This window comes from Sparus aurata, chromosome 6, assembly GCF_900880675.1.
Source record: "Sparus aurata chromosome 6, fSpaAur1.1, whole genome shotgun sequence".
NCBI lineage: Eukaryota > Metazoa > Chordata > Actinopteri > Spariformes > Sparidae > Sparus > Sparus aurata.
The window spans coordinates 38,904,609-38,921,315 of NC_044192.1; the positions used below are offsets into that span (position 1 = coordinate 38,904,609).

Here is a 16,707-nt window from a genome sequence, read left to right on the forward strand (position 1 = left end):
TAGGTGATTTGATCGATTTGCACCAAACTTTGCATGTAGCATCTGTGGCCTTCCTGACAAAAACATATAAAAATAATTTTGATAGTTCAAAAAACGCCCAAAATATAAAACAACAAAGTCCTTCAGATTGTGTTCAAAACAGACAGTCTTGCATATCTTCACCAAATACAGTCCGATTAACACAACACTTTTGTCAATTGTGTTCCATGGCCCGATGAGCGTTAGTGCTAAATTTGGTGCAAATCAGCCAATAGATGGCGCTTTTATGGCTAAATGACAAAAAAAAAAAAAAAAAAACTGCTGAAATATCTTCACTTTTGAGTGGACAGGCTTTCTCCACCAGAGGACAGTGCTGCCTTGCTAATGGATACAAACCTCTGTTTAACAGTCTGTAGGGTAACACAGCGGTAGTCCTCTCATTATTTGTTCTTCATGTAGATTGCAGGGTGTTCTTCTGACTTCAGCGTACATTATTTTATACCAGCGGGAGCAGGCTTCCTCAACAGAAGGTGTTGCGTGAACAAGCACAGCGGCAGCATGCCCCGATGCGCGTGGACTGCAAGGGCCCGTTCATCGCTGCTTGCAGCTTTAATTGTTGTTTTGTATTTGTTCACCATATGCATCCCATTAATTTTCCTCATTCATTTCATTGCTACACATACAGTATACATTGTAAAGTATGTATGCCTTGGAGAGGTAGCCAGGACAGGAGTATGGAAAACAAGTAAAATAGATTAAAGTCATTCAGACAAAAATCAAATAATCATTAAATAGTTTCTAGAAGCTTGATAAAATTGTTGGAAAAATTAACAGAAATTAAAGAGAAATCTGTCAGGCCTAAATCCGATTTCATGACCTCCCTGGTTTGGTACTACAGCCTGTGCTACAAAGCAGTATTAAGCATTAGAGAAGAGAGTTCAGGGTTAACCCGGGGTTTTCATGGTTATAAAGGTGGTTCACTTCTTACTGGGGCATGCCTAATCTGAACCAGAGCAGGTTATGTTGGAGGTAACAGATCAACACATGAAAAGCACCACCTTCTGACCAATCGACTCTCTGGAAAATGGCATCATCATTTGTAGAATATCCTGTGAATCTCAGTGCACAGACTGTGACAGGGTCTCTTAGGAGGGCACGCACAGAGAGTTTTCTTTTTTCTTCTTGCTGGTTACGAGCAATATAAAACTAATTACATTATGCTTTTGTATACAAATATACTAGAGATGCATAATATAGATTATTTTCAGCTGATACGATAACAAAAATCATCTGCTTTTTACGGCTGATACAGATAGCCGATAATAATTTCACTTTTTGTTGTATTTTATATATAGCTCTAATAAGAGTTACTCTGTTAAACTCACAGACTTTTCCCCCCTCTCCAAACATGTATTGCAAGTTACAGTTGTGTTTTCTTCCCCTCAACTTGAAAAACAACGTCCACTCTGTCTACATTGTGTGTGTCTGAACAGGTGCAGCAGCTATGCATCATAAACGGGACAAAAGCATTGTTGTGGTCCTTCTTCTTCTCTCTGTTTATTGCCAGCTGACAAACCAACTTCAAGGGTGCATACCGCCACATGCTGTGTGTAAATGCTGCACTTGTTAAGTCAACTAAACAATTTGGCTTTGTATTATAAGTTCTGTTTATCAGCTACAATTTGGTACACAAATACTACAAATATCTGGCCGATAATTTATCAGTCCAGTATATATCACGCATCCCAAATATATACAAACTTTGGACGAAGTAAACTGATAAAACAGATTGAATTAAAAAAGCATTGTGTGTGTGTGTGTGTGTGTGTGTGGGTGGATTTGTGCCAGTTTCAAAGATACTACTGATGCAGGCTTTGTTCTTTCCAGCCTGAGGAGAGTTGTTCATAGTGATAGATAATGGAATATTGTAACATCATAGAATGAATGCATGTACATTTAGTTTTCAGGTGTGTTGTTAGCTTTAAATCAGCTCGTCCTCCCCTCCCTCAGAAACCACTTAGAACATCTATAATAATGATGCATTAAGGTGTCAGCAGTGCAGGCTGCCTGATTCATCACTGCAGCCTGTTCATGGTGAGAGTCCTGTCTCCTGTGCTTACCTTCCCACATATTAATGTTTCATTGAGTACATTACACTACATCACATCTGTATTTGATGATGATCACACACACACACACACGCAGCAGTGACTTTACTGCACTGGTTAAAACTATAAACCAGCACCAAACCATTCACATTTTACTGTCCTGTCACAATCGTCACGCCACTCATGCTTATTATACATTTGCTAAATTAGTTTACAAGCTACACAGGTTGCTATTTTCATAGACTTACTTGTCAGTTGAGTGGGTAATATGTGAGCACCTAACATGTGTGCTAAGGAAACCTGCCTTTTTTATTCTTTTCTTTGGGAGGTGGGATGCTGTGCCAGACACGACACCCGGTGTGTTCCTGTTCAGTCTGCGCAGCGGAGTACAGAGCAGATTTTTTAACCAACATCAGCCTTTTTCCAGCTCTGATTACAGACTGCAGCTTGGCCTAAGACCTGCTGGATGTCCTTTGGACTGATGTGAAGATGTAAAAGTAAAAGTAAAAGTGGAAGCTGCTTGCCTTGGGAGCAACAGGGGTTCCCCTCCGGTCTATAAAGTGTTTTACTGAACAGAAAATAAATATGTTGTTTGGTGTTGAGATGGCTTGCCTCCAGGCTCAACAGCATGTCTACCTCCCACTCAGGCTTTTGAACTCCAGGAAGGGTGAGGTGCTGTTACAGGCCCCCTAAGGCTGATCGCCGAGAGGCAGGCCTCCTCTTCCTCCCCTCCCTCTCTACTCCTCCCAGTACACCATTTACCTTACTCTTTCTCCATCTCCTTGTCTTTGTTCCCCTCACTCTATTGCTACAAATTATAGCTTTGTCTGCCATCTGTTATTGATAAGAGATTTTTGCTTATCCTGGTAGATCATAGGAATCACAAAGAGGTAAGAGCAAAGAGACAGTGCTTAAATATTTGACAGACTTATTGTGATCCCAGTGGGGAATATTCGTATGCAAGGGGACCCGGGTCAAAGACATTCCAAAGGCAAACATGAGCACAAAGTAGTGACTCCCACTATAACAGCATGATAGAGGTTACTATAGAAAGAGTCAATTACAGAGCTGAGCCACATAAATGTCTGCCTGTGGCTGTATTAATGAGCAGCACAGCAGAGTGATTGAATACTGTTACATTTTTGATGACACATTTATCCAAACCAACTTATGATATAGTTCCTTCCTGCTGTGGCTCTGCATGTCATCAGCACTGAGCAGAGCTGAGTTATGAAGCTGGTACAACAAGAAATAGACAGAAAAATGACATTACATCAATAAAAGGGTAAAAATTAGAAAAAAAAAACAAAAACATTGTAAATTAGTAATAATCTCAAAGTGAAGACTGGCTTTTTTTAAGAAATAAATTCTGCTTCGGTGATGTTGCTAGGTACACGTCTTGCGTCTCTGACACATTAAATTTGAAAGAATGCAGTTAACACACTATCAATGGTCAGCTTCTCACCAAACATCTTTATTGGCCTACATCAGTATGTTTTACCTGCAGCCTCAGACTTGCACTTAAATGCCTTTCTTTGTCAAAGTGTGCATAGTGCTCATAGAGCATTGGGCTTCAGGAGTTGTTGGGCTCCTGCATTTCCTGCAGTTGCATTTTGGTGCCCTGGGCCAGAATAGGATTTGGTGCTGCTAAATTACAGCTTCTCTCATGAGCTAACCACCATCATATGAAGTCAGTTGGATTTTTCTTTTTTTTTTTTAATATGGTGGAAGCTGATATAAAAGTACATTTAGGGTTCCTTCAGATACCATTCTTCAGCAAGATGTTATCACTGTGCATATCGTTAAGCTATGCTTGATCTTGTACTCACAAAATTGAATGACAAAAAAAATCAATCTATGACTGACTGACTCATCAACTTGTTGTGGTCAACCATAGCTAGAGGAAGTGTCTGGGGAGAGGAAAGTCTGGGTGTCCCCGCTCAGGCAGCTGCCCCCGCGACCTGGCCCCGGATAAGCGGAAGAAAATGGATGGATGGATGAAGAATTGGGATTACAATTGTTTTTTTATTTGTTTAATTTCCAGATACAAAAATGAATGTAACCATGACTGTAACCATATAACATTAATCACAAGTTTAACGCTATGACTTGTCGGAAATCACAAATAATTATTGTGGACCCACTGATTTCTCTAGGACCCACTCATATGACCACCAGTCAGAAAACCTAGAAACATAACTATTGTCTTACTTTCAATGCCAAGAAATTCATATTATTACATGCATTCTTTATTATATGCTGGGTGGGATATAATTGGCCAGTGCTGCAGACAACAGTACTGGTATATTTTTTCAACCCTGTCTTTGAGTAGCTGTTCTTGTGTTTTCCAATAGATATTTGGATATGTTTGCCTTTCCATAATTGTGCAGCCCTGTTCATCAGGTTTACTGCTGTAACAACATCCACACTTTTGTTTCGAGTTTTCCAACAGATTTTGGAACCTGGCTGCAGGGATATGCTCCGATTCACAAGAATCCCCAAAAGAGCATTATTGAGGTCCAGCACAGATGTTGCGTGATGGTGCTTGGCTCGCATATGGCTTTCCAGTAGATCCCAAAGGAGTTGGATGGGGTTGAGGTCAGGCCTCACACGCCAAACTGGGGAAGCCATGTCTTTGTGCAGGTCAAGGAAAGGGCCCAATAGCATTTAGTTGTTCATTAATCAGAATAAATGGGAACTAAACCATGAGAAATACCTTTACACAGTAAAAAGTATGCAGCCTCTGTACTTCTGTTTGTCCATTAGACATTAAGTTTTATCCTGTAACTTCTGTCTCTTTCCCTGATTCGTTCAAAGCTTAGACTTACATTCCTTTATATGTGGTCATAAAAAAGCCTTATTCAGTTTACTATCCATATGCAGACACTCCCTAGCAGAAGTGTTGTGTCCCATCAGTCCATGGTTGACACTACAGCCATTGTCAGGCAGCTATTGACCAGTCGACAGCAGTGTGATGATCTTGGAACTGGCTGTCTAAATTCTCTGCCTGCATTGCTGTCCTCAAGTATTGGCAGATGCTCCTGCAGCTGTACTTGCTTGCTCAAAGCCTCCCCTCTTATAAATAGAGAAAGCAGTACAGTGGGCCAAATGCTAAATGGACACACATAGGTTTGTGTTGGAAGGGTCAAGGCTCAGGGCAAACCACAGCGCAATGGCTGCTCTACAAGTAATATCTGCAGTACACTGTTTCAGTCCAGAGTGCAGTAGGGATAACGATCAATTAAAAAAAAAAAAAAAAACAGTGAGAGAATAAAGAAATTATGAACATTTTGTATGTACACTGTAATATCTGTCTATTACTTGAAGGTCCAGTAGGCTATATGATGCTTATATTGAGTGACATTCAAACATACAAATCAAAGATCCCATGGTTTTTATGAATGCACTTTTGCATCTGATTGAACCTGTAGATATCTAGGGCATAATTGTTTACACATTTCCACCACAATATACATATTTGTATCTTTGCAAACGTTGCAACACAGTAACAGTTTAGTAGGTTTTAGCTTGTACTGGAGCAGTCAGCAAGTGGCCAACAAAATATTCAATGCTGTGTCAAAGGTGCTAACTAAAACTCCAGCATGGGCCACCTGGGTAGGTTAAAAGCAGAAGAAATTCTGACACCCTAATCTTTTCAGGTTATTCTGTGCTTCCAGGTGCCATAAACAAGCCAATCTTTCATTCATCAAAAAATAACTATCACACAGTAGACCTAGGATGACCTGGGCCCTTGAGGTTCTCAAGCAGGATGCCTAAAAGGCAATCTAGCCTTGACCAGATTTCTATTAATTCTTTTTGGCTACTACTACTGTTAGTTCGATCAAATTCGGTTTCCTTTACACTGTCTCAAGGTGCCATTGTGATCTTCATGGGGAGAGCATTCCATCAAAGTGCACTTTGTTTATTTCAATGGGCAGTCCAGCTGAAATCATCCCTTTCAGATGGTTACTTTTAACTACATTTAAAACTAATCTTATCCTGCTGGTTGTTCTCAGCTCTTTGTCCAGGAATATGTAATTTTCTGCAGCAATGGCAGAGCTACAATTCCTTTAATTGTCACCAAAATCACCAAATTTTAAAGGCAGTTCATATCACCACTGTCAACAGAATATCTTGTATCTCTCAATTGCCAGACACTTAAAACATGTTAATCACAACATGTCTATCATGCAGTTCTGTAGTCCCCAATAGTATGAATTAAATTCAAACAATTTATTTCCACCAGAAACAGCCAGTGTCAGTGTTGTTCAGTGGAACGAGGGTGGTAGATTGCCAGTTTTAACCCTTAGACGCATTGATGTTTTTTTCAAACATTCCTATTGCCTCAGGCATTTAGTGACCCAGCACTTATATTACATCAATTAAGTCAAATACTATAATTAAATAGCTTATAAACTTGATTCTATTACTATTACTATACTAGCAAATACAGAAGTCAAAGCACAGATTAATATTGTATATTTCAGCATAACATGTTTTGTTTCATGATATCACTCAATTAATCTTATTCTGTCACCGACACAGGGTACTATAACTGAAGGATGGGCATTAGTACTTGAGTACTTGATTTGGACCTCAGTATTCAGTCAACGTACAGAATAATTAAATATTTTTTATAAAATAAATATGAAAGTAAATTACCCAGTTCTATATCAAAAGTTGACATGGTGGGACGCTGTTTAGCTCAGTTGGTAGAGTGGGCGTGCCATGTGCTGAGGCTCTGACCCGGATATGACTCCCGGCCTGGGTCCCTTTGCTGCATGTTGCTCCCCCTCTCTCTCACCCTCTTCAGCTGTGCTATCAATAAAGCCAAGAAAGGCCAAAAAAAAAAAAAAGTTGACACAGTGACATAACTCCTATCTGCGAGTATTGTTTATAAGTTCTTCGACAAATTTTATGTGCAGTGTAAACTATTTGCCGTATTCCATACGAAAGTTGCTATTTCCCAAAGAAGAGATATGATAAATACTTGCAAATGACCGGTGTCTAATAGGCTCCGCCCAGGGGCCCTGAGCTACAGCAAATGGTTACTTTTTTAAAAGAAAGAATAATGTAACATATGTTCAAATAGACATTTTGATAACATTCAACAAAAACAGTTTCCAATTTTGCCTCTTTCGTTAAAAGGTTCATTATCATAAACTCCTCCACCGTCGCCATGTGAGTTGGTGTAAGTAACCCTCGGCTCTGAGCTGCATGCATTGCTTGTATTGTTTTATGTGGGAAGTCATTGTTGCAATATTTGTGATGGACTTGTCTATTTTCATACGAGAAGTGGACCTAAATTACCCTTAATCTGTAGGATGAGATATTCTGATTCATCCATCAGTGGCCAGTGTTGCTGATTTAAAATTCTAATCAATTAAAAAAAATAAATAAAGCATTCATCTGATTAAGATGTAATGAAGGTCATTCTAGAGAAAGATAGTTGATTGTTGAGTCTCATTACCTGGTACATAAATACAGACACTTTGGGTCGCTGCGGTAATTGACAACCGGACCTGACAAAAAAGGCAAAAGAGGAAACTGTTGTTGTTGCATGCTATCAAAATGTCTCCTTGAAATATTGAACATTATAATTTCTTTAAAAAAAGGAACCATTTGCTGTATCTCAGGGCTCTCATTGTATCTGTTTGGGAGAATATGTTGTTCCTGTTGAGCTGTCTCTGCTATAAATTCCCCTAACAGACTCTATATCAGGCTGCTTGACAACTGTTTACTTCCCAAGTAGATCAAAAAGTGATGTGCAGGGCTCTTTATGTGAGGATTAGCAAGCTGGAGAAAATGCTAAACAAGTGATATTGGCAGTCTTGATCTTGGCAAGAAAAAGCCCCCAGAATTGCTTTTGGCATGCAGAAATGTGCTCCTTAGCACTACAGCTTATGTAAACACATGTGCATGTGAACATTGTTTCTATCTACATGCGCACACACACACACACACACACACACACACACACACACACACACACACACATTTTCTACTTGCCTTAATGCGTCATACCTCCAAATCACCATGACAACGAAAAGCGCCTGACTGACCAGTATGTGTGTGTGTGTGTGTGTGTGTGTGTGTGTGTGTGTGTTCTCATTGGTTTTCACTGAGCAACAACACATCATCCAAGTCCATTTCACAGTGTTATTGACTTCAGGCTGCAACCTGGTTATCTCTTAAACACAAACGGCAGAATGACAATACACTTTTGTTCATCACTTTTACCATAGACATCTGTGTGTATACTGTATAAAGTCACTAAATGTCCTACAAAAAGGAGGAATCTGAGGATCACTGAATGTGGATTAATGCATTACTGAAAATAGCAGAGGTTGAACAAAGGCTTGGTCAGAACGATGAAGATGATTCTTGCATTGTTTGTCACATAAAATCATACTCAGTGCAACCAGTTTTTTGGAATTAGCCCATCCCTGAAGACGAGTGAGCAGCTCTAGGCACGAAGCGAAATTAAGGGTCAGCGAAAATGAAAAAAAAAAAAAAAGAATTACAGCTAAATAGAATCAGGCAGGGGCTTCCTCCAGAGTTAGTTTCACAAGTCTACAGCTTTAGAGAGAGTTGGAAAATCCACATCCTCTATGCAGTGTAGACACTGCAGCAGTCCATAGCGCGATGATGCATGGATGGCGGACACCCCTGTAATCCCACCTTGGGTCCAGCCCCAATGGATGAGTGGAGCGCCTCATCTGCTCCCCCGCTGTGTACTGCCCCTGCCATATACCACAGTCAAAATCCATTCTCAACATTGGCTTGGCAGTCCTTCAGTGCAGCTACAACAAGCTAACAGTTTTGTTGGCAAACACAAGCCACTACCCAATGCTTGATGACTAATGGGAAACCTAAATTTGAGAGTGGAAATGTGGACGGAAAAAAATTAGGTAGGTCCGGACCTGATTAGAATGATAAATAGCGGACTTTTTCTAAAGAAGAGAGAAAAATAATGTTATAAATGCTACTGACATCTGGTATCAGTTTAAATATTTTGATCTCCCTCATGCCTCTCAGAAATAGTGCAAGAGCAACCTCCTCTGCCTCTGTGGACCATCCTCCCCTGGCAGAGGAGCTCTATTATCTCATATGATTCATTATATGACTCGGTCCTGGTTGCAAACTCAACAAGTTCTTTCTGCACTCCTGCGTTTATACTGAAGGGTCTCCATCTACTTCTGAAACACCCAAACCCTGAGGGTTAATTCCACTGGTGAATGACATTACCTGATTTGTCTGTGGCCCTTCTCATTAGCTGCCTCCATTAGCTTCACACATTAGCCAATAGTATCTTTTCTAAAAAGTACAAGGTGTGGTTTCTCTTCACACAGAGTATGTAACACAGGATTATATTTGAACACACTGTATTACAATAAAGTTTTACACAACAGTCCCCCCTTTGGGACTTGACAAAGTCCCACCCTACCATAAAACAATCAAAACAAATAATCAATAAAGGTTTGTAAGCCATGTAGGGACAGGGGAACATCATCCTATCCTATCATGGATCAGTTGAGGATACTTAAGCACTTTGCCTGGTTCATGTAGTCACACATAGCCAGTTTGCTGTTAAAATTTTGTTTTTTTGCAAAGCAGTCAGACGCCAAACAATAGAACATTTAGAGATCATCAAGACAATGCTCTCACTTTTAGGATTTTTTTAACCACAAACTGGAATGTGGCACATAAACATAGAAAATAGTTACCATCAACATACAAATAATATTCAGTTAAACATGGGCGAAATGAATAAGCCAAGAGGTGAGCTGTATTTTCAAAAGATTTTTCTTTGTATGGAGCAAGCCTGACAACAACCCTGTCATACACTGGGATTGACTCAATGCAAATTTTCCAAAGCGTAGTATAATTCATCAAAAAATGAACAATTGTGAGCATGCAAGGGAAAAACATTCGTTGTGACAACAGTGTAAATACCACAGTGTGATTACTATCTGGGTAGAATTAAAGTCCAGCAGTGGGACCGAGGGATAACCTGTCGAAAGATGAAAAAAACAAAAGGGAATTGGCCTGCCAAAGGTTTAAGTCTGTTGGTGAAATTATGAATCAATATCCACATTGCCTGGCTATAGTTCTGTCCCATCACAGTTTTTCACCACTCACAACAATTTTGCATTGCATTTTTGCATCTTAGGTTTTGTTAAATACTTTAGTGGACCAGGAGCTGCAAGACTGGGCAGGTACCCTCATAGTCCGTGTGACTCTGGTCCTTGTCATACATCACTGTGCAGTGCAATGGCAATGTTGGTGTGTGGGCTGTTCCCATTTTTTGTCTTATCCAGTTTTCCCATGTAAGCCAGTATTGTTTCAAGTTGGATACCTAATGCAGTGATCAGCATTGGGACAGGCTGTGTGATGGATATTACCTGTGAATTCCTAAAGAAGCCTTTTGTCTTTATAGATGAATTTGAGAGGGCGAGTCCAGAGCCTTCTTTCCCAATGCATGGGTATGTGGCACCTGTATCCACCATGAAAGAGTGTTGTTGTTCTTGGATCAGAACCGGTATGATGGGTTCGACACCTGGTTGTGATGAAATGACTGGTGACAGTACTTCCCTCTCCAATTTCTCAGGGCACCCCTCTTGCCAGTTTGCGCTAGGGCCAACACAAGGATTGTCTCCAGGTCATCACACCCTTTTTTTGCTTTTTTTTTTTTTCTTTTTTTTTTTTTTTTACATTCACCCCGATTCCAGAGGAGATTCCTGCTTTCAAAAATTCAAAAATTTTGAATTTTTCAAACATGGTGATTGCGGTGAACGTTAGAGTATAAATGCAGCTCAGCAGTTTACTCACAGTGTTGCAGTCTTCTTTCCAGTAATGACACCTGTCATCGTCTTAATGAAATCTCTGGTCTCTGTCCATTGCATTTTTTCAGTTACAGAAGCCGACACTCACAAGGTAGCTAGGCTTGACACAATAGTCCAGTTGGAGCAAGTGGAGACAGATGAATGCCTTTTACCACCGAAAATTGTTTTCAGGGTAGGATATGCATAAGGCATATGATCCAGTATGCATTGTACATGAAATTAACAGGCAGCAGGTCTGCTGGACGTGGTATACCACACCTGTCAGGCGGATAGATTGTCTTGGCAAAGGAGAAGTGCTTGATATTTTTGTTGAGGTACAATGTACCACTGCAGCAACAGTTACATATAAATCGTGTTTCTCTTCATTTTCAGCTAAGACCTGCTTATTTTCATTTCTCGTGTATATCAAGCCTCTAGCTGTTGATTCCAGATGTTGCCCCTTGTTCAGCTTAGCTTTAGCTCAAGTACTTTGGGAAAATCTCAAAGAAAATAATTGTAAAGTCTCTCTTTTTCCCTTCTGTTGGATATTTTCTTCAATTCCAAATCCTATTAAAACATAGCGTTACTCCCAGCAGAGAATATTTAAATCCAGTGTGTCTCTCGGCAGCACAATCCAAACAGCAGAGGAAAAAGGTCAAGGGGAATGTCTCCATGACTAGGGAGAAGTACAGTATATGAAGAGATTACAACTCTATGTAAAAGTGGACAGCAATGATTGTTGGGCTAGACCACACTTGATGCCATATTCATATCACTTTCTAACTGCTTTTGAATGCTGACTGCTTCCTCCACAAACTGTGCAGTGAATGTGTTAGTCAAAGTGTTTTGAACACATGTAGAACCAGGACAGCCTGTGGTAGGCAGGACTGTTTACCTCAGACTGTATCCACAACATAATACTCTAAATATTGAGGCCAAGATACCAAGCAATCCACAGTTAGTATTGCAACTTTCATAATATTGGGTGTGTTTGTAATTTTCTTTAAATTTTCTGCTAACCTGAGTGGCTGTGATGAAGGCATGATTCAGAGAAAACTGGTATAATCAAAGAGATAAAAGAGTAACTGAACTATAGAAACTGTGATTCCATTGTGGATCATGTCCATGTGAAATCTGGGTATTCAGTGTATCAGGAGCAGTAGTTAGACTTTCTGTTTTGCCTGTATTTCACTGCAGGAAGATTTTGAAACTGCCACTTAGCAATGTCTTTAAAGCATTACAGCATTTATGACTATTTGCAGGGTTGGAACTGTGATTTTTCTTTAATGTGCATGAAGCTGGACAACATCTTATATGTAACTACGTCCTCGTAGTGTCATCATAGGCTTTAGAGAATATTTCATGGTAACACTTTCAGTCAACATCATTGATAAATGTGCATTTAAATTAATTACATTTTAAGTGTTAACAAACAATTGAATGATTTCTAAACCTTCTGTTTAGCAACTGTATATTGTAAAGTTGCAATAATGTTTATATACTTTGTAAATGCTTATTAAATACTATGTAGTTTATCTATGGACATTATTTGTATGGTCATTATGAAGTTTCAGCTGATGTTCATACATTTGTGGCTTTATGAATGGTTTATAAAACATTTTATTGATGAAAGAGAATTAACTATGACCTAAAGTTTAATTAACTTTAAATGTACCATCCATTAATGAATGTTGATGTAAAGTGTTACCTTGCTCATTCTATTTAAAGTACATAAGTGTTATTAGATATTGTATGAAGTATACAACTTGTTGATATTGCAGCTTAATAATGTGTCCTTTAAAATTAAATTTGATGTGAATGTTTACTCTTCAACACTATGTGTCTCTCACAGATGCAGATCTACATGTACAACTCCGATGACTTTGACAGCCTCAGTTCGGCACTCAGGGAGAAGAGGATCATTGCAGCCATGGCTGTGTTTTTTCAGGTAATAACTGTTTTTTTTTTGTTTTTTTGTGTTTATGCATGTGTATTGTTGAGGAATGAGAACAAGACCAGTTTCATTTAGACTGTTCTTGTGGAATTCGGACCTTTATGGTTTGAGAGTTCCCCCCAAAATGTTCAGGCGACTAAAATTGAGAGAGAGTGGACTACTATTTCTCATTATCTTGAACAGGTCTTGAGGTTCTTTTTGGATGTGAAGTGTCTGTCTGTGGAGTCATCAGCGACATTGAGTGAAGATATTGGATCATATTCTCCAATAAGGAATGAGCTGCTCCTAAAATTCAAAGTAGTAATTGGGTCATTAATTTCTCAAGGTTTTACTGAGCATGTCAAGTCAAGTTATTTTATGAAATTGGGAAAAAATCAATCAATCAAAGGTTAGTTGCAAAAATTAAGTTATGTTTATGGTGGTGTTAAAACAAAATACAAATTAGTCTATATAATTAATTATCCATTGAGGCATGATTTAAGCATAAATTGTTATGCGTATATGAGCTATTTCTTGTTCCCAGCCCCTGCTTCAAACAAATTGAGGGCAGTATTTCCCCCTTCTCAATGTTTGGTTCAAACCCTTTTTGTAATGTATTTTATATATTTCATTTGTTTCCATGCAAATTAATTATTGGAAGTTGTTTTAAAGACCAAAATAATTATTGCTATGTTAACTATATTTATTTACCTATAAATTCACCATTCCTCAGATACATACACAATAAGTGCTAAATAAAACTTTTGGAGATATACATTATGTTGGCTGAACAAACACATGTCTGTGTAATCAAGCATACTGAACAACCACTGTAACCTACATCTGAGTATAGCCTTTACAAAGCCATTGCATCAGACGGCCACATGGTATTCACAGGGCACATGGTTTAGAAAGTACAACTAAGTGAGACCTTCAGCCACTTTAGGCTTACTCGTCACTGTCATTGGTCCAATGCTTGATACAGCAGTTTCTTCCAGCTCTGCAGGCCTGGTTGTTTCTTCATGGGTGTCGAAGCCAGAGCTGCTCCTTGTTGTTTCCTGGAGCAGGAAGTTCACAATGAACTAACTGTGCACAATAACTAACAGTGTCATTACTGCAGTTAGATACACGTAATAACCCTTGTAACATCCTCAAAATGTATAGTGAAATTTCCCAACCGCACATCCGTAATGCCAAGTAGTTACAATATGATGAACATAATTTTTTCTCTATTATCTACTACTCGGTCCAAACAATTACAATTTATAGTCACCTGTTATAAATAAAGTTAATAAATAACTGATAGCAGAGCAAGAATATGGAAAACTCTACCGAGCCGCTGGAGCTCCGACAGTCGGTCAAAATAAGACTGCTATCTGTATAATCTTCATGTGTGGCGGTAATGTATAAGTTTCCATTAAACTCAGTCTAAGCAATGCCACAGTAACAAGAAAAGAGTCACTTCACGCTGGCTGTTACAGTTTGTGTTGTCATTAGTGACCCTAAAGCTGTGATTCACTAAACAGCCAACGTTAGATGTTACTTACTGGTCTTAAGAAAAGTTGCATGTTCAGCTTTTATCTCGCTCACAGCTGTCTCCAGCGCTGAAACGCCCCTGCAACATGTACTGTTGTTTAGCTTCCCATCATGATGCTTCTTTTCTTTGCTGCAGACGCGGACACTTTCTGGAAGCTGTTGTTTGTCGGTGATAAAAGTTTATTTTCTGGATCTTCTGCCAATCTTTTTTTTTTGTTTACTAATTAACTAACTGAGGCTGTAAACTTCTTCCTCTCCTGTGGCTAGACTAGAGGCTACAGCATAGGTGCCGATTTATGTTTTTGCCCGTGGGTGCTCAATTTTATAATTTTCTTTTTTTGGTGCTCAAATTAAATGAATACCACCAAGGTAATGATTGTCACAAACTGACTTTTATTTAGAGCTTATTTTTCAAACGATTAATCTAGCGATAATTTTTTTGACAAGTCTACTAATCTCATGATTAATTTAACGTTACATGACCAAGCAAAAGTAACGTAGTAACTGTAACTTTCGTTGGTAACTTATATGAGGAAAAAAATACCGCAGTTGTAGGCGGAGCAGCATCTGTCCTCCTGCCTGTCCCACCAACTCTTCCTCACATTTCTGCCCGAAGAAAACAGTGTCTGTCACCGGCAAAAACCTTTAACTCACTCAAGTGGTTGTGTTGATAGAAATCACTGCGATGGTCAGCCCTCCCAACCGAGACTTCAGTGAACTTTCCCCCAGAAAACAGCCTCCGTCCCCGCAAGTGACAGAGTCACGCAGCAACCTGTTTACTGATGGCGATTATGTAATAATGTCATTTAGCGGGTTCTCAATCACTACACATTATAAACGGTCAACGGGTTTAGATTGACAGGGGGGACACCTGGGAAACACCCCGACATCATCATCATGACGTGTACCGTCACGTCTCTGTAGGAGCGGCAGCGCAGCTTTCTGTGTGAATGACATGGTGGTTCGTCTTTATTCCAGCGGTGCTTTATTCCAGCGGTGCTTCGCAAAACTGATGCTTAATGCAGCGTCTCTGTGTGAGAGGGGTTATTCTCTTTTTTTTTTTTCTTTTTTGATCAGCCATCCCGATTGGCCAGTGGGTGCTCAACGTTGTCAGTGGGTGCTCGAGCACCGAAGCACCCACGGGACCGGCGCCTGTGGGCTACAGTGACTCACTATCGCCTCTCGTGAAAGACTTGGCATTACAAGAAGGGACGCCTCATTCTGCCTAGCAGTGGATATCTCCACAGTGTAATACACAGGCCAATGTTTCCCTAGGATTGAGTTGTAGCTAAAATGACTGCATTTGCTGTCCAAGGTTATAAGATAGAATCCTCTTTGTTTCTAAGCTTCTTTGACAGCAGTGTGTGACAGTACAACATTATTTGTTTCTAAAGTTATAAGAAGGGGGGAATCCTGTTAACTTTATCACTGGGCTACTCGCCTGCGCAGTCAGACTACTGCATTTGTCGGGCTGGCCGGAAGTTCAGCCAAAAAAGTCTGAATTGTGATTTAGGTTAGTTTAATGATCCCCTACTCTGAGGATCAGATTTAGGGTCAGAGGTCAGTATATGTGGTTGCATACTACCCTCAGAGCGTGTTTAAAGAATTTCTGGTGAGTTTTATGAGGCTAAAAACCCTGATTTTCTTCGTTGGAGTGTTGTGATGAGGTGTAAGTATGAGCTGTAAAACCTGTACATCAATGTTCGGCCACCAATAAAGCCCTCTCTGGCCTGTTGAGTAGAGCTGTGGGTGGACTGGGATTATTGTCAGCTCTGTCACTCTCAATTGGCAGGGATAAAATGTTCAGTCAAGGCCATCGATTATATAAGTGGGCTTTTAGTTGGACCATTAACTCCTGGTTAATATTTCCTCCTCTCACTTCAGTCCCTCTCACTCTGTCTGTGTCTGTAGTCTCTCTTTCACTCCCTTGCTCTCAGGCTCCGTATTTGTCTTGTGCAAACATATGCACACACTTGCACACATTTGCATATGCGTCAACTGAATCATAAAAACACCTCTTTTTCTCTTTTACTGAAGCTGTTACCTATCAGTCTGCTGAAATTAAGCTGTCATATGTTACAGTTCATACAAGGCATCACTTCTGAATCAGAATTAGCTTTATTGGCCAACTCTCTGCACAAACAGGGACTCTGTGTTTTTTTTAACTGATGTGATTGGTACACACAATTCATAGATATGTGCTATAATATTACACATTTTTAGTTAGGTCCATTTGTACAGTATTGAGACCAAAATAAGGAGGCTATACTATAAATAACATGAACATAAAAAAAAAAATTAATGTATAAAATAGTAAATTATAACA

General features: G+C 39.5%; 1 protein-coding gene across 1 annotated transcript in view; it reads left to right on the forward strand.

The window, feature by feature from the left end:
- LOC115583392 (receptor-type tyrosine-protein phosphatase gamma-like) overlaps positions 1-16,707 on the forward strand; it is a 225,393-nt gene that overhangs the window by 44,127 nt on the left and 164,559 nt on the right. The window contains exon 4 of the mRNA XM_030420177.1: positions 12,765-12,860. Within this exon, the coding sequence (XP_030276037.1) occupies positions 12,765-12,860 (96 nt within the window). The remainder of the gene's footprint in view (positions 1-12,764; positions 12,861-16,707) is intronic.